This window comes from Mustela nigripes, chromosome 3, assembly GCF_022355385.1.
Source record: "Mustela nigripes isolate SB6536 chromosome 3, MUSNIG.SB6536, whole genome shotgun sequence".
Lineage (NCBI taxonomy): Eukaryota > Metazoa > Chordata > Mammalia > Carnivora > Mustelidae > Mustela > Mustela nigripes.
The window spans coordinates 120463230-120485359 of NC_081559.1; the positions used below are offsets into that span (position 1 = coordinate 120463230).

The 22130-nt window shown below is 40.0% G+C and overlaps 1 protein-coding gene and 1 pseudogene across 1 annotated transcript; both read left to right on the forward strand.

Annotated features, from left to right (window-relative positions):
• The first annotated feature begins 613 nt into the window (after nucleotides 1-613).
• Nucleotides 614-1612, forward strand: NPBWR1 (neuropeptides B and W receptor 1). Its single transcript, XM_059392849.1, has one exon. The coding sequence runs from the start codon at nucleotides 614-616 to the stop codon at nucleotides 1610-1612; it is 999 nt and encodes a 332-aa protein (XP_059248832.1).
• Nucleotides 1613-2122: 510 nt separating this feature from the next.
• Nucleotides 2123-22130, forward strand: part of LOC132014528 (programmed cell death protein 7-like) — a 116220-nt pseudogene continuing 96212 nt past the window's right edge.

Genomic DNA, 22130 nt, shown 5'->3' on the forward strand with positions numbered 1-22130 from the left:
GGGGCAGAAGCAGCGAAGGGGACTTTCGGCTGGCTGCCTCCTCAGCGGTCACCGCAGCCGGCGGCCTCCTCTCCTGACCCTCCAGAAAAGGAGCCCCTTCCCTGAGCTCCTGAATGAGATAGAGGTTGCTACTGAACTTGCTACTAAGGAGGAACCACCGAACCTAGGGGACTCGTGTTGGCCAGGGGCGTCTTAAAGAAGAGACGGGTTTGTATTTTTCCTATAAAGGGTAAGGACTCTTTACTCTGTAGGACGTTGTTCGATGTATTCGACTGGTTAGAATAAGATTTCAACAGGTAGCAGAGAACCATCACATGGGGGCCGACTTGGGGTGCCGCGCCACCCCTCCCGTCCCCTCCCGTCCCCTCCCCTCGGAACCGCACCTCTCGGTATAGTCGCACGTCGATCTTCATAACCCGTGCTTTCAATTCCGTTTTGCAGCCCGGGAGTCCGCGGCGACGGTGGGCTAAAAGAACTGCCAGGAGCGAGCCTCCCCCGGGGAAGCGGCAGGACTTGGAGCGCAGGTCCACGCAGACGCGGGCTGGGGGAACTGCAGCTCCTCGCAGGGCATTGGTGAGGGAACGGGGTCGCCGGCTCCTCTGCCTTGGCCGACATGCACAACGCGTCATTTTCGGAGCTGGGGCCAGCCAACACGTCGTGCTTGGGCCCCGCGCTGGGCTGCCCCAACGCATCGAGCCCGCCGCCGCCTCCGCCGCCACTGCCTCCGCCGCTGGCGGTGGCGGTGCCCGTCGTCTACGCGGTGATCTGCGCGGTGGGGCTGGCGGGCAACTCGGCAGTGCTGTACGTGCTGCTGCGGGCGCCCCGCATGAAGACTGTCACCAACCTGTTTATCCTCAACCTGGCCATCGCGGATGAGCTCTTCACGCTCGTGCTGCCCATCAACATCGCTGACTTCCTGCTGCAGCAGTGGCCCTTTGGGGAGCTCATGTGCAAGCTCATCGTGGCCATCGACCAGTACAACACGTTCTCCAGCCTCTACTTTCTCACGGTCATGAGCGCCGACCGCTACCTGGTAGTGCTGGCCACCGCCGAGTCACGCCGGGTGGCTGGCCGCACGTATAGCGCCGCGCGCGCAGTGAGCCTGGCCGTGTGGGGACTGGTGACGCTGGTCGTGCTGCCCTTCGCGGTCTTCGCCCGGCTCGACGACGAGCAGGGCCGGCGCCAGTGCGTGCTGGTCTTCCCGCAGCCAGAGGCCTTCTGGTGGCGGGCGAGCCGCCTCTATACGCTTGTGCTCGGCTTCGCCATCCCCGTGTCCACCATCTGCGTTTTCTACAGCATCCTGCTGTACCGACTGCGCGCCATACGGCTGGACAGCCAAGCCAAGGCTCTGGATCGCGCTAAGAAGCGGGTGACTCTCTTGGTGGTGGCGATTCTGGCCGTGTGTCTCCTCTGCTGGACGCCCTACCACCTGAGCACCGTGGTGGCGCTCACTACTGACCTCCCTCAGACGCCTCTTGTCATCGCGCTCTCCTACTTCATCACCAGCTTGAGTTACGCCAACAGCTGCCTCAACCCCTTTCTCTATGCCTTCCTGGACGACAGCTTCCGCAGGAGCCTTCGCCAGCTGCTGGCCTGCCGGGCTGCCGCTTAATCCTCTTCCCCACACCCTTTTGCGCACCCTGCGCCCCAGTCCTGGCTGCTCCAGCTCCGGCTGGTGCAGAGGGAGCAGGCGCCCGCGGAGCTCGGGAGGCCTTCCTGAGCTATAGGCTCCAGTCGCCGACCCCGAAAACTTGCTAAAGATCCAGATTCTTGGCCTCCGGCTCAGACATAGGGAATCCGACGCACTAGGGCTGCGCCCTCGGTTTGAATATATCAAGCCCTCCAGATAATGCACGTTAAGTATGAAGACTGTTGAGAATGAGAACGCGAGCGGAGCGCTCCCTAATGCCAGAGGGGCACCGAGTTGACCCCCGAATTTGACAGGGAGGTCCGGAAGGGAGGAGGAGGGCGGCAGTGGTGCTGGGAGCCCTCTGCCCCTTCCCCCTTTCTCCACCCGCCCAGGGCGTTCTCAACTCAGGCTCTACGTGGAGGACTCTGCGCTATCCCTGGATACAGGGAGGCGGAGGCGGAGGTGGGGATGGGCGCTAGAAGAGTCCCGAGGATGCCGGGTGCGCCCCTAGGCGTCGGCTCCGCGCTAGCCCCGGACCCTTGCTACTTCGGTTTCCGGCAGCGACTGTCTGCGCTTTTGCTCAAAACCCGTGAGCAGCCTGGCCAGGACCTTTAGCACTTCTTCGCTTGCCCTAATCGCTGGGGAAAAGGTCAAGTCTCCTGAGGTCGGCGCCCACCGCTCTGAGGAGCGGGGGGTGCCGTGGAGCGTACGGGAGTGTATGTGCGTGCGTGTGTATCTAGAGGAGGCGTGGGATTGGGTAAAGGAGGTTGGAGCTTGGCTGATGAGAACTGTGATAAGTCCTCCTTCCCGTTTTAGCTCCTTTTATCTCTGCGTTTCCTTTTCCCTACTACTCTTTCTCGAAAACGCTCCCTGACTCTCAGACTTCGGGGGAAGCCGGCTCGCCCGGAGCAGCGAGGCTCCCAGGCGCGCTGTTGTGGCGCCCCCTTGCGGTCCTGGTGTCCCGCGCCGAGCGCCTGAGAATAGAACTCACAATTGAGTCCAGTACTGCTACGTCCCTTTGCCCCAGGCGACCTTTCATACCACTTGGACCAGTTCGTTGCAATTCTTTTGCGAACATTATTTTTTCAGGACTGAGAAGTTTATAAATACATATGTCCTAATCTCACAAGTTTCTGCGGACAACATGAGATTAAAAAGTAAAATGTGTATCCGTTCCTTCTATTCCTTTCTCCTCATATTCTTCATCCCTTTTGCTTGAGCGAGAGCCAGGAAGCTGAAATGACTGACATCTTCATATTTTTCTCTATCGGGTTCCTTTCCACAGGGAGCTATCGATTACCTATGCTTTATTCCTTAGTGCTAGTCAGGTTGAAGCTGGTAAATAATCTAGTTCTGTAATCACGAGGGAGATTGGCCAGCACCCTGTCTTTATCTTTATCTTCTCTTATGGAAGACAAAAATGGATTAAGATAGGACAGAGGCTTAGATTTACCCACCCATTTGCAGTTTACACCTCAGAAATGAGGGCAGAGGCTTAACCAGACTATAACCCTTGATTGCAATGTTTCAAAGGGATAGTTTTTCTCTGGGATTAATTCCAAACAAGAATGAAAATTTATAGAAATACTTGTTTCTTATAGTGCAGTGTTAGGTGTGAAAAAGAGTGTTCCTGGCAGGTGTAGCTTGCTTTGTTTGATGGGCATGACTCAATTTCTCAGTTATTTAGGTACAAAATACCTTGTAAAAGTATATGGAAGGGAAAAAATTTCTTTGCGTGGGAAAAAGTAAGCTCCCTTTTTGATTGTAGTGAATGATAATTTATTCCTTGGCCCTCAGAGTTATTAGAAACAGTAATTCATAGCTATCATTTTAAAAAACATAAATTTAGAAACCTACTCCAGTAATCAATAATAGTAAATTGTCCAAAATACAATTTTGTTTGTTCTTGTATGTCTCCATTGCATTTTGAATGATGTACCTTTGAGCAATCCTTTGCTGGTGGGCTTCAAACCTCTTGGAATTCATTGCAGTATCTTTCAAATTTCTTGGAAATATTTTATGGATTTTCTTTATGACTCACAAAATTCTTTTATGAATCCTCAGTACTTTTTTTAAAAATTAAAATTTTAAGTTTAGAGTAACTTCTACATCTAAGGTGATGGACAAAGAGTCAAGTGGATATTTGGTCACAAACACATCCAGTTGCAGTCATGTGGATTTGAAACCTCACCTGTTTTCATCAACCCAGGAGCTGTAGTTTGACATTCTTTGGACACAGAGTGGGAGAGAGCTGAGTAATTCATCTGTCTGCTGTGTAATCCCAACCACAGATTCACCTGGGGCTGTCTCAGAATCTTGGAGAGGACTATTGGAAAAGATGGACTGACATCACTGTGTTGGCCACAGCAAGTTATGGGTAGAGGTCCTAGTGTGGTATGCGGGGGAGTAAATAGAACTCAGTTCAGTTTCACCTTGGCTTTCTAAGTCATTGGATAAACCATTGTGTCATTATTTCTAGTTTCTTGCCTTAATATTAGCATATAGAAACCCAAACTGTATGTCTCAGACTTCCTTTTTATGTCTTAGGTACTAAGTAGAATAAATACACAAAGAGCCATGTACAAATGGATTTTACTTACATCATTCTATTGAAGAGGTCTTAACTCTGTGGTGAATTCTTGCAGTCTTTGTGTAAACTGTTGTTTGATTATACCATTTCTGATGTTTAAAAATGTCTATTTGGTTTTAGCTGGCTTAGTAAACTTATGTATGTGTGTGTTTAAGCTTTTGCTTGAAAAATGCAAAAATGCTGTTAGTTCACACTGAGAGAAGCTTAGTTTAAAATAAAAAATGAAACATTCTGAAAAAATAGTTGAAGTATTCTGTGTGATAAGTGAATATTCTATTGCTTGAGAATATGGAATCCATAATTTAGTCACCTTAATGCCTTTGAGGAAAAGTTATCTAATGGGTAAGTAGTGAATAAATAGAAGTACTTGACAGGGCAAGATTAAGAATGAACCCCCCCCCTTTATTTTAGTTGATTGTGAAAATGACGTCTAACTTCTGATTAGCACAAAAGCTCTGTGACATATGCTGGGCAAAAAAAAAGCATGATAAGCTTTTGTCAAATAATCACAAACATTGTTTATTTAATATTTGAACAACTTATATAGAGTGTGAGATGGGAGAGAAATTGCTTATGTTATTAGCACACATTTTCCTATTTTCTATTTAACAGTGAGCACAGACATGGCTCTCATGTGTGTAAAGTGAAGGGGTTAACCAGAAAATCCCTCAAATTTAAAGAAAGGTTTCCTGGGTGCCTCAGTTAGTTGACTGTATGGCTTTGGCTCAGGTCATGATCCCGGAGTCCTGGAATCGAGCCCCTCATGGGGCTTCCAGGTAGGAAGAAAGCTTGCTTCTCCCTCTCCCTCTGCTTGCTGCTTCCCCTCCTTGTTCTCTCTCCCTTCCTCTGTCAAATAAATAAATAAATAAACAAACAAATAAATATCTAAAGAGAGATAGAGAGAAGGAGAGAAACCTCCCTTCCCTCAGCAACATGCTTGAAAAACAACAAACAGTATCCCACCACCACGAATGGCACTTATCTATGCTTATCCAGATTAAGGAAGGAATCAGAGAATGCTTCACAAAGTGATCCTTTACTAGGATAACTTTGGGTATGACATTTTAGTCCCATTTTATATAGAGGAAAAGTGAGATACAAGGAGCTGGGTCCATTTGGCCAGGCACAAAGACTAATCAAGATGAATCAGAGCCATCTGTTTCCTTTTCTAAGAATTGTCTCATCCTAAACAGAGATGAAATAGGTTGCCATGTGTAATTCAGAATTATTAGACCATGGAACACACTGAGGTCTTTGAAATATTTAATGACTTAAACAAGATATACCTACTATTTCATCATGTCATACAAAGGGAGGATAAGGGATAAGATTAACTAATAGAACTTCAATCCTAATTCAGAATCTTAAAGGTGCATAGTGTGCATGATGTTGTTAAAGATTATATAAGAATAAAAATTTCTGGACCAGAAATTTCTGGCTGCATTCTCCCTTCAACTGATTGTAATCTGAATGCTGTATACATATGGAGTTGTGCTCTAGGATGCACCATTTATGAAAAATAGAATGTTAATGGGACTTCTGTTTATATAGAATAGAGTTTTGCAATGGATGACACTGTCCTTCACTTTAGGACGAGGTACATTTATTTATTTATATCATATAAGGTTACATGAACCTTTATCACAGCAATTTAAAAAATGGGGGAAGGAACTAAAGTTAAAATGACATCTTTGAGAAACTGTTAAAACGGGTGAACTGTGTGCTTCCCACAATCCAGATCAGGATTTCTCTTTTGACAAATACCTACTGGCAGCAAGAGGAGTTTGCATTCCCAGCAAATGCCTCAAATGCCATCTTTGACCAGATGTCCCATTACTCCATGGCCTGGGGAGTCAGGTCAGCATCTTTTTGTGCACAAAGCATCTTTTTTTTTTTTTTTTTTTGTCTCTAAGAAAGACAAGGTGATCAGTGGAGGTGTCCCAGTTTTTTTTAAATTCAAATATAATTAACATACAGTGTTATATTAGTTTCAGGTGTACAATATAATGATTCAACAAATCTATACATTACTCAGTTCTCATCATCCTAAATGTACTCTTTAATCCCCTTTACCTATTCCCCCATTCCCCTACCCAGTCCCCTCTGGCAACTAACAGTTCTCTGTATTTAAGAGTCTGGTTTTTTGTTTGTTTGTTTGCTTCTTTTTTCTTTGTTTCCTTTGTTTCCCAATTTCTACATATGAGTGAAATCATATGGTATTTGTCTTTCTCTGACTGACTTATTTCACTTAACATTATACCCTCATGTTTTTGCAAATGGCAAGATTCCATTCTTTCTTTTGGCTCTGAAATATTCTATCATATATATATATCACTTCTTCCTTATCCATTCATCTATGGATGGACACTTGGGTTGTTTTCATATCTTGGCTATTGTAAATAATGCTTCAATAAACATATGGGTACATGTATCTTTATAGTAAAACTTGAAATCAGGAAGGGTTATGCCCCCATTTTGTTTTTTCTCAGGATTGCTTTGGCTATTTGGGGTCTTTTGTGGATCCATTTAAGTTATAATTGTTTTTTCTATAGTAAAAATGGCATTGGATTTTGATAGGGATTGCATTGGTTCTATAGATGACATTTGGGTACCACTGGCATTTTAAACAATATTAATTTTTCCAATCCATGAATATGAGATACCTTTCCATTTATTTGTACCTTTGATTTCTTTCATCAATGCCTTGTAGTTTTCGGAGTAGAGATCTTTCACTTCTTTGGTTAAACTCACTCCTAAGTATTATATTGTTTCTGATTCTATTGTAAATGGGATCATTTTCTTTATTTCATTTTCAGATAATTCAGTGTTAGTATATAGAAATCCTACGGATTTTTGTCTGATACCTTTCTATCCTGCTACTTTACTGCATTTGTTGATTATATCTATCTTTTTTTGTGAACTCTTTAGGGTTTTTTACATATAAAATCATGCATATACAACAAATAGAACAATTTGACTTCTTTCTTCTGAATTCTGATTCCTTTTAATTCTTTTCTTTCCTGATGTTTCTGGCAAAGGCTTCCAACTCTATGTCTGATCTTAGAGGAAAAGTTTTCAAACATACACCATTCAGTATGATTTTAGCTGTGGGCTTATCATACGTGGCCTTCATTTTTAAAATATTTTATTTTATTTTATTTTTGGTGTTCCAAAATTCATTGTTTATGCACCACACCCAATGCTCCATGCAATACATGCTCTCCTTAATACCCATCACTAGGTTCACCCACCCCCTCACCCCCCTCCTCTCCAAAACCCTCAGATTGTTTCTCAGAGTCCACAGTCTCTCATGGTTCATCTCCCCTTCCAATTTCCCTTAAGTCATTTTTTTCCATCTCCCAGTGTCCTCCTTGTTATTCCTATGCTCCACAAGTAAGTGAAACTATATCTAATTGACTCTCTCTGCTTGACTTATTTCACTCAGCCATAATCTCTTCTAGTTCCATCCATGTTGATACAAAAGTTGGGTATTCATCCTTTCTGTTGGAGGCATCATACGCTATTGTATAGATGGGCCATATCTTCTTTATCCATTCGTCATCTGTTGAAGGGCATCTTGGTTCTTTCCACAGTTTGGCGACTATGGCCATTGCTGCTATGAACATTGGGGTACAGATGGCCCTTCTTTTCACTACATCTGTATCTTTGGGGTAAATGCCCAGTAGTGAAATTGCAGGGTCATAGGGTAGTTCTTTTTTTTTTTTTAAGATTTTATTTATTTATTTGATAGAGATTACAAGTAGGCAGAGAGGCAGGCAGAGAGAGGAGGAAGCAGGCTCCCTGCTGAGCAGAGAGTCTGATGCGGGGCTCGATCCCAGGACACTGGGATCATGACCTGAGCCGAAGACAGAGACTTTAATCCACTGAGCCACCCAGGTGCCCCGGGTAAGTTCTATGTTTAATTTCTTTTTTTTCTCTTTTTAAAAATTATTTTTATTAACATATAATGTATTATTAGCTCCAGGGGTACAGTTCTGTGAATCGTCAGGCTTACACACTTCACAGAACTCACCATAGTACATACCCTTCCCAGTGTACATAACCCAACCACCCTCTACAACACCCCCATTAACCCTCAGTCTGTTTTGTAAGATAAGTTTCTTATGCTTTGTCTCCCTCCTGATCCCATCTTGTTTCATTTTTTCCTTCCCTACCTCCAACCCCCCCACTCTGCCTCTCAAATTTCTCATATCAGGGAGATCATATGATAACTGTCTTTTTCTGATTCACTTATTTCGTTCAGCATAATATCCTCTAGTTCCATCCACATCATTGCAAATGGCAAGATTTCATTTGTTTTGAAGATTGCATAGTATTCCGTTGTGTATATATACCATTTATTCTTTATTCATTCATCTGTTGATGGAAATCTAGGTTCTTTCCATAGTTTGGCTATTGCAGATATTGCTGCTATAAACATTCAGGTGCACATGCCCCTTCAGATCACTACATATGTATCTCTAGGGTAAATACCCAGTAGAGTGAATCCTGGGTTGTAGGGTAGCTCTATTTTCAACTTTTTGAGGAATCTCCATACCGTTTTCCAGAGTGGCTGCACCAGCTTGCATTCCCACCAACAATGTAGGAGGGTTCCCCTTTCTCTCCAACATCTGTCATTTCCTGACTTGTTAAATTTAGCCATTCTGACTGATGTGAGGTGCTACCTCATTGTGATTTTGATTTGTATTTCCCTGATGCCGAATGATGTGGATCACTTTTTCATGTGTCTGTTGGCCATCTGGATGTCTTCTTTTCAGAAATGGCTACTCATGTCCTCTGCCCATTTCTTTTTTTTTTTTTTTTAAGATTTTATTTATTTATTTGACAGAGAGAGATCACAAGTAGACGGAGAGAGAGGCAGGCAAAGAGAGAGAGAGAGAGGGAGCAGGCTCCCTGCTGAGCAGAGAGCCCGATATTGGACTCTATCCCAGGACCCTGAGATCGTGACCTAAGCGCAAGGCAGCGGCTTAACCCACTGAGCCACCCAGGCGCCCCCTCTGCCCATTTCTTGATTAGATTATTTGTTCTTTGGGTGTTGAGTTAGATAAGTTATTTATACATTGTGGATACAAGTCCTTTATCTGATATGTTATTTATGAATATCTTTTCCCATTCTATTAATTGTCTTTTGGTTTTATTGACTGTTTCCTTTGTTGTGCAAAAGCTTCTGATCTTGATGAAATCCCAATAGTTCATTTTTGCCCTTGCTTTCCTTGCCTTTGGTGATGTTTCTAGAGAGAAGCTGCTCTTGCTGAGGTTGAAGAGGTTTCTGCCTGTTTTCCCCTCAAGGAATTTGATGGATTCCTGTCTCACATTGAGGTCTTTCATCCATTTTGAGCCTATTTTTGTGTATGGTGGAAGGAAATGGTCTAGTTTCATTATTCTGTATATGGCTGTCCAATTTTCCCAACACCATTTGTTGAAGAGACTGTCTTTTTCCCATTGGACATTCATTCCTGCTTTATCAAAGATTATTTGGCCATAGAGTTGAGGGTGTATTTCTGGGCTCTCTATTCTGTTCTGTTGATCTATGTGTCTGTCTTTGTGCCAGTACCATACTGTCTTGCTGGTTACAGCTTTCTAATAGAGATTAAAGTCCGGGATTGTGATGCCACCAACTTTGGTTTTCTTTTAAACATTTCTCTGGCTATTTGGGGTCTTTTCTGGTTCCATATAAATTTTAGGATTATTCGTTCCATTTATTTGAAAAAAAAGTTAATGGTATTTTGATAGGGATTGCATTAAATGTGTTGACTGCTCTAGGTAGCATAGACCTTTTCACAACATTGGTTCATCCAATCCATGAGCATGGAACATTTTTCAATTTCTTTGTGTCTTCCTCAGTTTCCTTCATGAATCCTTTATGGTTTTCTGAATACAGATTCTTTGCCTTTTTGATTAGGTTTAATTCCTAGTATCTTATGGTTTTGGGTACAATTGTAAATGGAACTGACTCCTTAATTTCTCTTTCTTCTGTCTTGCTGTTGGTGTATAGAAATGTTACTGATTTCTGTGCATTGATTTTATATCTTGAGACCTTACTGAATTCCTGTATGAGTTTTAGCAGTTTTGGAGTAGAGTGTTTTGGTTTTCCACATAAAGTTTCATAACGTCTACAAAGAGTGAGAGTTTGACTTCTTCTTTGCCAATTTGGATGTCTTTTATTTCTTTTTCTGTCTGATTGTTGAGGGTAGGACTTCTAGTACTATGTTGAATAGCAGCAATGATAGTGGTCATCTCTGCCATGTTCCTGATCTTAGGGGGAAAACTCTCAATTTTTCCTCATTGAGAATGATATTTGCAGTAGGTTTTTCATAGATGGCATTGGTGATATTTGGGTATGTACCCCCTCTCCCTACACGTTGAAGAATTTTGATCAAGAAAGGATGCTGTACTTCATCTAATGCTTTTTCTGCATCTATTGGGAGTATTAAATGATTCTTGCTCTTTCCTTTATTAATGTATTATATTACATTGATTTATTTGTGGATCTTGAACCGACCTTGCAGCCCAGGAATAAATCCCACTTGGTTTTGGCAAAAAATCTTTTTAATGTACTGTTGGATCCTACTGGCTAGTATTTTGGTGAGAAATTTTGCATCTGTGTTCATAAAGGATATCGGTCTATAATTCTCTTTGGTTGGCTCTTTGTCTGGTTTTGGGATCAAGGTAATCCTGGCCTCATAAAATGACTTTGGAAGTTTTCTCTTCCATTTCTAGTTTTGGGAACAGTATCAGGAGAATAGGTATTAATTCTTCTTTAAATGTTTGGTAGAATTCAACTGAGAAGCCGTCTGGCCCTGGGCTGTTGTTTTTTGGGAGATTTTTGGTGTCTGCTTCAATCTCCTTACTGGTTATGGGTCTGTTCAGGTTTTCTATTTCTTCCTGGTTCAGTTTTGGTAGTTTGTATATCTCTAGGAATGCATCTATTTCTTCCAGATTGTCAAATTTGTTGGTGTATAGTTGCTCATACTATGTTCTTATATTTTTTTATATTTCTTTGATGTTGGTTGTGCTCTGTCCTCTTTCATTCACTATTTTATTTATTTGGGTCCTTTCTCTTTTCTTTTTGATAAGTCTGGCCAAGGGTTTATCAACCTTACTAATTCTTTCAAAGAACCAGCTCCTAGTTTTGTTGATCTGTTCTACTGTTCTTTTGGTTTTTATTTCATTGATTTCTGTTCTGATCTTTATTATTTCTCTTTTCCTGCTGGGTTTAGGATTTTTTTGTTGTTGTTCTTTCTCCAGCTCCTGTCAGTATAAGTTAGATTGTCTACTTGAGACCTTTCTTGTTTCTTGAGAAAGGCTTGTATAGCTATATACTTTCCTCTCAGGACCACCTTTGCTGTGTCCCAAAGATTTTGAACAGTGGTATTTTCATTTTCATTTGTTTCTATGAATTTTTTCAATTCCTCTTTAATTTCTTGGTTGACCCATTTATTCTTCAGTAGGATGCTCTTTAGCCTCCATGTATTTGAGTTCTTTCCAACTTTCCTCTTGTGATTGAATTCTAGTTTCAGAGCATTGTGGTCTGAAAATATGCAGGAATTGATCCAAATCTTTTGATACCAGTTGATACCTTATTCGTGACCCAAGAAGTGTTCTAATATGGAGAATGTTCCATGTGCACTAGAGAAGAATGTGTATTCTGTTGCTTTGGGATGGAATGTTCTGAATATATCCGCGATGTCCATCTGGTCCAGTGTGTCATTTAAGGCCTTTATTTCCTTGTTTATCTTTTGCTTGGATGATCTGTCCATTTCAGTGAGGGGAGTGTTAAAGTCCCCTACTATTATTGTATTATTGTTGATGTGTTTCTTTGATTTTGTTATTTTGTTGGTTTACATAGTTGGCTGTTCCCATGTTAGGGGCATAGATATTTGAAATTGTTAGATCTTCTTGTTGGACAGACCCTTTGAATATGACATAGTGTCCTTCCTCATCTCTTATTATAGTCTTTGGATTAAAATCTAATTGGTCTGATATAAGGAATGCCACTCCAGCTTTCTTTTGATGTCCATTAGAATGTACATTGTTTTCCACCCCCTCACTTTAAATCTGGAGGTGTCTTTGCGTCTAAAATGAGTTTCTTGTAGATAGCATATCAATAGTTTTTTTTTTTTTTTTTATTCTGATACCCTGTGTCTTTGAATGGGGCATATACCCATTTACATTCAGGGTAATTATTGAAAGATATGAATTTAGTGCCATTGTATTGCCTGTAAGGTGACTGTTGCTGTATATTGTCTCTGTTCCTTTCTGGTCTACTACTTTTAGGGTCTCTCTTTACTTAGAGAACCCTTTCAATAATTCCTGTAGAGCTGGTTTGGTGTTTTCAAATTCTTTTAATTTTTGTTTGTCCTGGAAGCTTTTTATCTCTCCTATTTTAAATGAGAGCCTGGCTGAATAAAGTATTCTTGGCTGCATGTTTTTCTCATTTAGTGCTCTGAATATATATTGCCAGTCCTTTCTGGCTTACCAGGTCTCTGTGGATAAGTCTGCTGCCAATCTAATATTTTTACCATTTTTACCATTGTATGTTACAGACTTCTTGTCCTGGGCTGCTTTCAGGATTTTCTCTTTGTCGCTAAGACTTCTAAATTTTACTATTCGTTGACAGAGTGTGGACCCATTTTTCTTGATTTTGAGGGGGAATCTCCGTACCTGCTGGATTTTGATGCTTGTTCCCTTTACCATATTAGGGAAATTCTCTACTATAATTTGCTCCAATATACCTTCTGCCCTCTCTCTCTTTCTTCTTCTTCTGGAATCCCAATTATTCTAATATTGTTTCATCTTATGTATCACTTATCTGTCAAATTCTGCCCTCATGGTCCAGTAGTTGTTTGTCTCTTTTTTGCTCAGCTTCTTTGTTCTCTGTCATTTGGTCTTCTATATCACTAATTCTGTCTTCTGCCTCCTTTGTCCTAGCAGTGAGAACTTCAATTTTTTATTGCAGCTCATTAATAGCTTCTTTAAATTTCAGCTTAGTTAGATTTTAGTTCTTTTATTTCTCCAGAAAGGGTTTCTTTAATATCTTCCATGCTTTTTTCAAGGCCAGCTAGCACTTTGAGAATTGCCATTTTGAACTCTAGTTCTGACATATTACCAATGTCCATATTGATAAGGTCTCTAGGCATTGGTACTGCCTCTTCTTCTTCTTTTTTTGTTGTGGTGAGTTTTTCTACCTTGTCATTTTATCCAAATAAAAATATATGAACAAAAGAATAAAATATTAAAAGGTTGGCAACAACCCCAGAAAAATGCATGCTGAACAAATCAGAAGAGATTCAAAACCAGGGGGAGAGGAAGGGGAGAAAAAGAAATTAAATGTATATATATATATGATAGGTAGGTGAATAGAATAGAGTCACCCACTTGATTTTTGGTTGCTTTGGTCTCTTAGATGAAACTACCTCCCAAAATTTTAAAGAAAGGAAAACTTGTATATGTACAAAAATAAGGATGAACACAACAAAGGGATGGAATACAACTGTAAAGATGAAAAATTTTTTTAAAAATTCTATAAAAGGAATTGATAAGTTTGTTGGAAAAAGAAAAAAAAAAAGAGGAGGGAATGTGCTCAAGCTGGAGACTAGAATAAAGCCATGTGGAAAATTAAGGTATATTTTGATCAATTAGAAGAAATTGCATTCCAAAATTTTTTTTTTTTTTTGGAAAATAAACCTTTATGTATACAAAAAATAAGTTTAAATACAATGAAGGGATAAAGTATGACTATAACAAGGAAGGTTTAAAAAGATTTTTTTTAGAAAGTTATTGTTAAGATAAAGTAGTTTAAAAATGCTAAAAGAGAAGAGAGGAAAAGTTAAAAAAATAGAGCAAGGGTTTTGAAGGGGCGGAGAGTGGGAGGTTGGGGTACCAGGTGGTGGGTATTATAGAGGGCACGGATTACATGGAGCACTGGGTGTGGTGCAAAAATAATGAATACTGTTATGCTGAAAATAAATAAAAAAGAAATAAAAAAAGAAATAAAGAACAAAAAGTACAATAAAAAAATAGAGCAAGAAAAAAATAAAATTAAAAAAATTAACTTTGCAAGACTTAAGTATCACAGGGAAAAGCTATGGATTCTATGTGTTGCTTTCCCTAGCTCTGGAGTTCCAGTGTTCTCCTTGCTCAGTGAGCTTGGTCTTGGCTGGATGTTATTGCTGATATTTTGGGAGAGGTTCCTGTCGCATTGTTTCTCAAATGTCTTTGCCCAAGGCAGAATTGCACCTCCCTTGCCAAGGACTGGGCTATGTAATTTGCTTGGATTGTTCCCTGAACACTTTCTGTAAAGCTTTGGAGAATGGGAATGAAAATGTCAGCTTCCCAATCTTGGGCCCAGAGGAACCAAAAGCTTAGGCCCCCACTCCTCAGTGCACCCTCAGAGATAAGCAGTCAATCATTCCCATCTCCCTGGTCTCAGGCCGTACTCTGAGCTTACCTGGCTTGTGACCGAGCATTTCTATCTCTGGTACATGGCCACATATGGGGGCTCCAAATCCAGCAGATTCCTGCTGTACTGCTTCTTATAGAGCAGGAAGGTGAGTCTCCCTAGATCTGCCACTTTCAGGGTCTCTGCTCAAAGAGCAGTGGTCCAACTGTGCCTTGGATCACTGTTTAAGGTAACCCCGATCTGAAAGCTCACTCTTTGGCTCCGTCTCTGTAGTCAGCTTCCCCACTCTGATCCCTGGAAGCTCTGCCACACTCAGACACCCCTGACCTTTCTGTGACTGTGTGGGACCTGAAACCACACTGTCCCCATGAGGATTTCACCCCCAGTTAGCTTCTGGAGTGATGTACCTCAGTGGAGCAGACTTCTAAAAGTGTTGATTTTGTGCTCTGCTACTCTGCTGCTTGCCAGGAGTCAGCTTCTCCCCCTGTGGTCTACCTTCCCTTCACTTCAGACTCTTTTCTCCACATGTCCTACCTTTCAGAAAGTGGTTGATTTTCTGTTCTTAGAATTGCTGCTCTTCTTCTTTTTTATCTCCTGTTGAGTTTGTAGGTGTTTGGAATGTTTTGATATATATCTAGCTGAACTCCTGGGATCTGATGTCATTTCAGTCTGCTACTCCGCTGCCATCTTGCCTCTCTCAAACCTGTATTTTTAATTTCTTAAGGAATCACAGGACTTCATCAAGATCAAAAGTTTCTGCACAGCAAAGGAAACAGTCAACATAACAAAGAGGCAACCCATGGAATGGGAGAAGATATTTGCAAATGACACCATAAACAAAGGGCTGATATCCAAGATCTATAAGGAACTCCTCAAACTCAACACATGCAAAACAGATAATCACATCAAAAAATGGGCAGAAGATATGATCAGACACTTCCCCAAAGACATACAAATGGCTAACAGACACATGAAAAAATGTTCATCATCATTATCCATCAAGGAGATTCAAATAAAAATCACATTGAGATACCACTTTACACCAGTTAGAATGGCTAAAGTCAAAAAGATAATAAACAAGTCTTGAAGAGGATGTGGAGAAAGGTGAACCCTCTTACATTGTTGGTGGGAATGCAAGTAGATATGGCCTTCATTATTTTTTTTAAGATTTTATTTATTCATTTGATAGACAGAGGTCACAAGTAGGCAGAAAGGCAGGCAGAGAAAGAGAGAGGAGGAAGCAGGCTCTCTGCCGAGCAGAGAGCCCAATGCAGGGTTTGATCCCAGGATCCTGAGATCATGACCTGAGCCAAAGGCAGAGGCTTAACCCACTGAGCCACCCAGGTGCCCCTGGCCTTCATTATTTTAGGTGCATTTCTTCCACACCTAGTTTGTTGGAAGTTTTTACCATGAGCAGATTTTGAATTTTGTCAGATACTTTTTATGTGTCTATTGACACATAAAATCATTTTTTATTCTATTAATATGATATATCACATTGATTGATTTGCTCATGCTAAGCCATCCTTACATCCCAGATATCAATCCCACTTGATCACGGTAAATAATCCTTTTAATGTGCTCCGAAATTTGGTTTGTTAGAATTTTGTTGAGAATTTTTGCAACTATATTCAGGAATGTTGGTCTGTATTTTTCTTTTCTGGTACTATCTTTTTCTGGCTTTGGTGTCATGGTAATGCTGGCCTCATAAAATGAGTTTGGAAGTTCTATATTCAAATTTTTTGGAAGAGTTTGAGAAGAGTTGGTGTTAATTCTTTAAATGTTTGGTAAAGTTCACTAGTGAAGTTGTTTGGTTCTGGGATTTTCTTCATTGAAAGATATGAAATTACTTATTGAATCTACTTACTAGTAATTATTCTGTTCAGACTTTCTATTTCTTCCTCATTCCTTTTTTTTCATAGTTTGCATGTTTCTAAAATTTTTTAAATTTCTTCTAGATTTTCCCATTTGTTGGCATATAGTATAGTTGTTCATAGTAGCCTCTTATGATCCTTTCCATTTCTCTAGTTTAACTGTGATGTTCCTTTTTTCATTTATAATTTTGTTTGCTTGGGCCCTGTCTCTTTCTTGGCTAGCCTAGCTAAAGTTTTGTCAATTTTGTGTTTTTCAAGAATCAGCTTTTAGTTTGGTTAATCTTTTCTATTGTTTTCCTATTTTCTATTTCATTTACCACTACTGTAACCTTTATTTGATTACTTTGCTAACTTTGGGTTCAGTATGTTCTTGTATTATTCCTTAAGGTATAAAGTTAGGTTGTTTATTTGGATATCTTTTTGCTTCTTAATGTAGGCATTTATTGCTATAAACTTCCCTCCTAAAATTGCTTTTACTGCATCTCATAAGTTTTGGTATGTTGTGTTTCCATTTTTGTTTGTCTCAAGACGCTTTTTGACTTCCTCTTTAATATCTTCTTTGACCCATAGGTTGTTCAGAAGAGTGTTGTTTGATTTTAATGTGTTTGTAATTTTTCCAGTGTTCCTCTTGTCATTAATTTTGGTTTCATACCATTATGGTTAGAGAAGATACCTGGTATGAATTCAATATTCTTGAATTTACTAAGACTTTTTTTGGCCTGACATATGGTCTATCCTAGAAAATGTTTCTCATGCACTTGAAAAGAATGTGGATTCTGTTGTTGTTGGATGGAATGTTCTCTGTATATCTACTAGGTCCATTTGCTCTATACTGTTCAAATGTGCTGTTTCCTCATTGATTCTCCTTCGGGATGATCTATCTCTTGTTAAGAGTGAGGTATTAAAATCCCCACCCATTATAGTTTATTTCTCTTTTTAGCTTTTTTTTTTCTTTTTATCTTTTTTCTCTGTTTATTTCTCTTTTTAGCTTTGTTAGTTCTTGCTTTCTTATATTTAAGTGCTCTGATATTGAGGCCATAGATATTTCCAACTGTTATACCTTCTTGATGGATTGACACATTTATCATTAAATAATGACATTTTTTGTCTCTTTTTTTTGCCAGTTTTAAAGTCTATTTATATATATATATGTGTATATATATATATATATATATATGTGTGTGTGTGTGTGTGTGTGTGTGTGTGTGTGTAGCTACCCTTCTGTGCTTTTTGTGTTATTACAGTTTGCTATATATATATATATATATATATATATATATATACACACACACATTTTTTTCCCCTCTCTCAGGCTTTATGTGTCTTTAAGGCTAAGTCAATCTCTTGTAGGCAGCATTTTCATTGGGTCTTGTGTTTTTATTCATTCAACCATTCTATGTCTTTTTATTGATTAATTTAATCTGTTTACATTTTAAGTAATTACTGATAAGTGAAGACTTAACTATTACCATTTTATTCCTTGTTTTCTGGTTGTTTTGTAGATCCATTTTTCCTTATTTCCTGTCTAGCTGGTGTGTGTGTGTGTGTGTGTATGTGTGTGTGTGTGTTGATGTCGTGAAATCAGTATGGTTTGATTGCTTTATCAAGTTTTCTTGTGCAATTACTACAGATTTTTACTTGTGGTTACCATGAGACTTACACAAATAATTTCACATTATAGCATTTAAGTTAATAATGACTTAACTTCAATGGCATTCTTATCTGCTTTACACCTTTCCTTCTCTCCCCCCTCACATTTGAGGTTATTGGTATTTTAATATACTTATATTTTATATTGTGTAACTAACAACAGATTTTTCTCATCATGATTATTTTTACATTTTTTGCAACTTTGAAGCTAGAGTTGTAAGTGAATTATTTTTCATCATTACCATATTACAGAATCTAACTTCGATTTTGTATTTGCCATTATCAGCAAGTTTTACACTACCTTCTTGTGTTTTTCTGATGCCAATTAACGTCCTTTTATTTTCACTTAAAGGACTCCAGAATTTCTTGTAAGGCAGTTCTAGTGGCAATAAATTCCCCCAGCTTTTATTTGGTCAGGAAAGTCTTTATCTGTACTTCATTTTTTTTTTTTTAATATCCATCATCTGAAAAAACATTTTTTCTATTTTTTTTAAATTTATTTTCAGCGTAACAGTATTCATTGTTTTTGCACCACACCCAGTGCTCTATGCAATCTGTGCCCTCTCCAATACCCACCACCTGGTTCCCCCAACCTCCCATCCCCCACCCCTTCAAAACCCTCAGATTGTTTTTCAGAGTCCATAGTCTCTCATGGTTCACCTCCCCTTCCAATTTCCCTCAACTCCCTTCTCCTCTCCATCTCCCCTTGTCCTCCATGCTATTTGTTATGCTCCACAAATAAGTGAAACCATATGATAATTGACTCTCTCTGCTTGACTGATTTCACTCAGCATAATCTCTTCCAGTCCCGTCCATGTTGCTACAAAAGTTGGGTATTCATCCTTTCTGATGGAGGCATAATACTCCATAGTGTATATGGACCACATCTTCCTTATCCATTCATCCGTTGAAGGGCATCTCAGCTCTTTCCACAGTTTGGTGACCATGACCATTGCTGCTATAAACATTGTGGTACAGATGGCCCTTCTTTTCACGACATCTGTATCTTTGTGGTAAACACCCAGGAGTGCAATTGCAGGGTCATAGAGAAGCTCTATTTTTAATTTTGTGAGGAATCTCCACACTGTTCTCCAAAGAGGCTGCACCAACTTGCATTCCCACCAACAGTGGAAGAGGGTTCCCCTTTCTCCACATCCCCTCCAACACATGTTGTTTCCTGTCTTGCTAATTTTGGCCATTCTAACTGGTGTAAGGGGTATCTCAATGTGGTTTTAATTCTTAATTTGAATCTCCCTGATGTCTACTTCATTTCTGAAGGGGATTTGCTAAGTATAGAATTCTTGGTTGACAGGTCTTTTTTCTTTCAATGTTTTATAGATCTCATCTCATTCCATCCTGAAATCTTTTGTTGCAAAATTCACTGATAGTCTTATGGGGGTTCCCTTACATTTCACTTTTCTCTTTTGTTGTTTTCAAAATTCTTTTTTTTTTTGACAATTTAATTATAACATACCTTGGTGTACCCCTATTCAGATTTAACCCATTTGGAATCCTTTTGATCTCTTGGAGCTGGATGTCTATTTCTCTCCTCAGGTTTGGGTAATCTTCAACCATTATTGCTTTAAATATATTTTCTGTCCCCTTTTCTTTCTCTTCTCCTTCTGGAATTTCCATACTATGAATATTATTTCCTTTCATTGTGTCCCATAAGTCCAGTGGGCTTACTCCATTCTTTTTCATTCTTCTTTTGGCTCCTCTGACTAGCTAATTTCCAATGTCCTATTTTCCAGGTCACTGATTTTTTCTTCTGCATTGTACAGTCTGGTTTTGAAATTGACTGTTGAATTCTTCAGTTCCATTACTGTAATTTTTAGCTCTAAGATTTTTGGTCGTATTTTTTGATAGTTTCTAAGTTTTGTTTTGTTCTGTTTCATTAATTGTTTTCCTAATTTTATTTAATTATCTCTCTCCTTCTTGTAGTTCACCAAATTTCCGTAGAGGGGTTATCTGAATTCTTTGAAAGTACAGAAATCCCTATTTCTTTAGGGCCAGTTATTAGAACTTTATCAGTTTGTGTGTGTGTGTGTGTGTGTGTGTGTGTGTGTGTGCGCGCGTTTGCGCACGCACGTGTGCACGGTGTGTGACATTTACCTGAGTTTTTGTTATTCTTGATTTCTTACATACCCTGCAACAAATGAAGCTATGACTCAGTTCTTTTGCCTTGTCAGTGCTGGAATAGCCTACTTCAGACAACTCCCAAATTTTCTTAAACAGATTTTCTGGTTGGGTGGGCCTGGAAGCCATCTCCACAGAGCTGGAGTATGAATCAACTCTTCTATATGGGCATAGCAGGTATGCCCATGCCTGTTACTAGTTTTGCTCTGAAGATCACCTCAGCTTCCTCACCTCTTGACTCTAACACCACTGTCTTACTCAGATTTCATATGTTCTTGCCAACCTTTCCCATCAGGTGGGCCTGGGGGCCACACTCTACAATAGGTAGGACTATGACTCAACTCATCTTCCTGGGCATAGGCAGACCAGGCCCCCAGGACTGGCAAAATTCCTCCTTTGAGGACACAAATCAGTCAGACCTGCACTCTACTGAGTTCCCTGGTCAGACTGCACCACTGATTTGGTTTTGTAGATGAATGAGCCTGCTGGCTGAGAATACTACTTAGGCTCTGCAAGTATGGACTTTGCCAAGATCTGAGTGCTGGTTGTAGGAAGCCCCTTTACCATTCTCATACATAGACAGATTCCCAATTATTGACCTTACAGATCCCCCCTTATATTCCAGAGGGGCAAAACCAGGGTAGAGGCACCAAAAAGCAACCCACAATGCTGATTTTCCCTCTCATTTCTCTTTTCCCTCTGGAGGACCCATAGACTCAGAGGAGACTTCTCTGTGTGGTTCTACCCTGGATTTGTTGGAGAGGGGTAATTCTGTCAGCATGTAGCCACTTCTCTTACCTTCTACTGTGGTTTGTCTTAGTGTCTGTGGTAGAGAGGTTATCTCAGCCTCACCCCCATGTTCTAGGATTCTCTCAGTGGTGTCTTGTCCATGAATAGTTGTTAGTTTTTCTTGTGAGGAGTTGAAGTCACAAATGATCTGCGTGACCATGTTGGTGAGGTCACTCTCCCATGTAACAGACTTGATACAATTTTAGTGAATCTTATCAATCTGAAGAACTCAGTAAGAAATCAGTAACTTAGGAAAAGCTTAGTGTATAAAAGTAGATATGTCATCTAAAATGTCATAAAATATCTGGGAAAGCTATGATAAATTCAAGTAATATAAAATATTAGGTATCTCTGACAACAAGCATCTGGCTATTTGGAGATATCTACATCCAGTCTAGTCAAAAAATACAAACCTACTTGAAGCAGAACTGCATCTCTAAAATAATTCAGTTCTTTCCACATGCCCAGGCATGGCTGACCTACACAGCTTTATTCAGGCACTCCCAGGCTGCCTTTGAGACCTGCCAACCAGGTTCTCTGGGTGCTGCCAGTGGCAGCATCTCTAAAGCTCCCTGAGTGGTTTTCATAATGAGACATGTGGAGCAGAGCTACTCAGGTGACCTCTCTGTGGAGAACGAATGCTTGTCATGTGTGCCACTGAGCTGTGTGGCATTAGCATTAAACTGAGATGACTGGACAAGAGTTTCTTTTCTTACATATCATTATGTAAGTTATTTGGGGCCTGCCTTTAACTGATCTTTGCTAGAAGCTTTCATTTTTCTTGACTGATAATTTTTTGAGTTCTGTTTTGTAATAATACAGTAGGGATCACTTGAATAACTAAGAATAGTGTCTAAAATATCAAAATATTGATTATTTAGGCTTCCAGGGAAGAGGCAGCTCTTGATTGTAGGGATTAAAAAAGTCATTTGAGAATTATTTCTTTGGCCTGCTTGCATACTTCAAAGGTCTATATTTCCCCAGTATTAATATATTGAAATAGAAATAACTTTAAAAATAACATTCTCTGATGGCTAG

Bases quoted from the DNA above. Each gene is read 5' to 3' on its own strand.
- NPBWR1 (XM_059392849.1), top strand. From the start codon at position 614: ATGCACAACGCGTCATTTTCGGAGCTGGGGCCAGCCAACACGTCGTGC.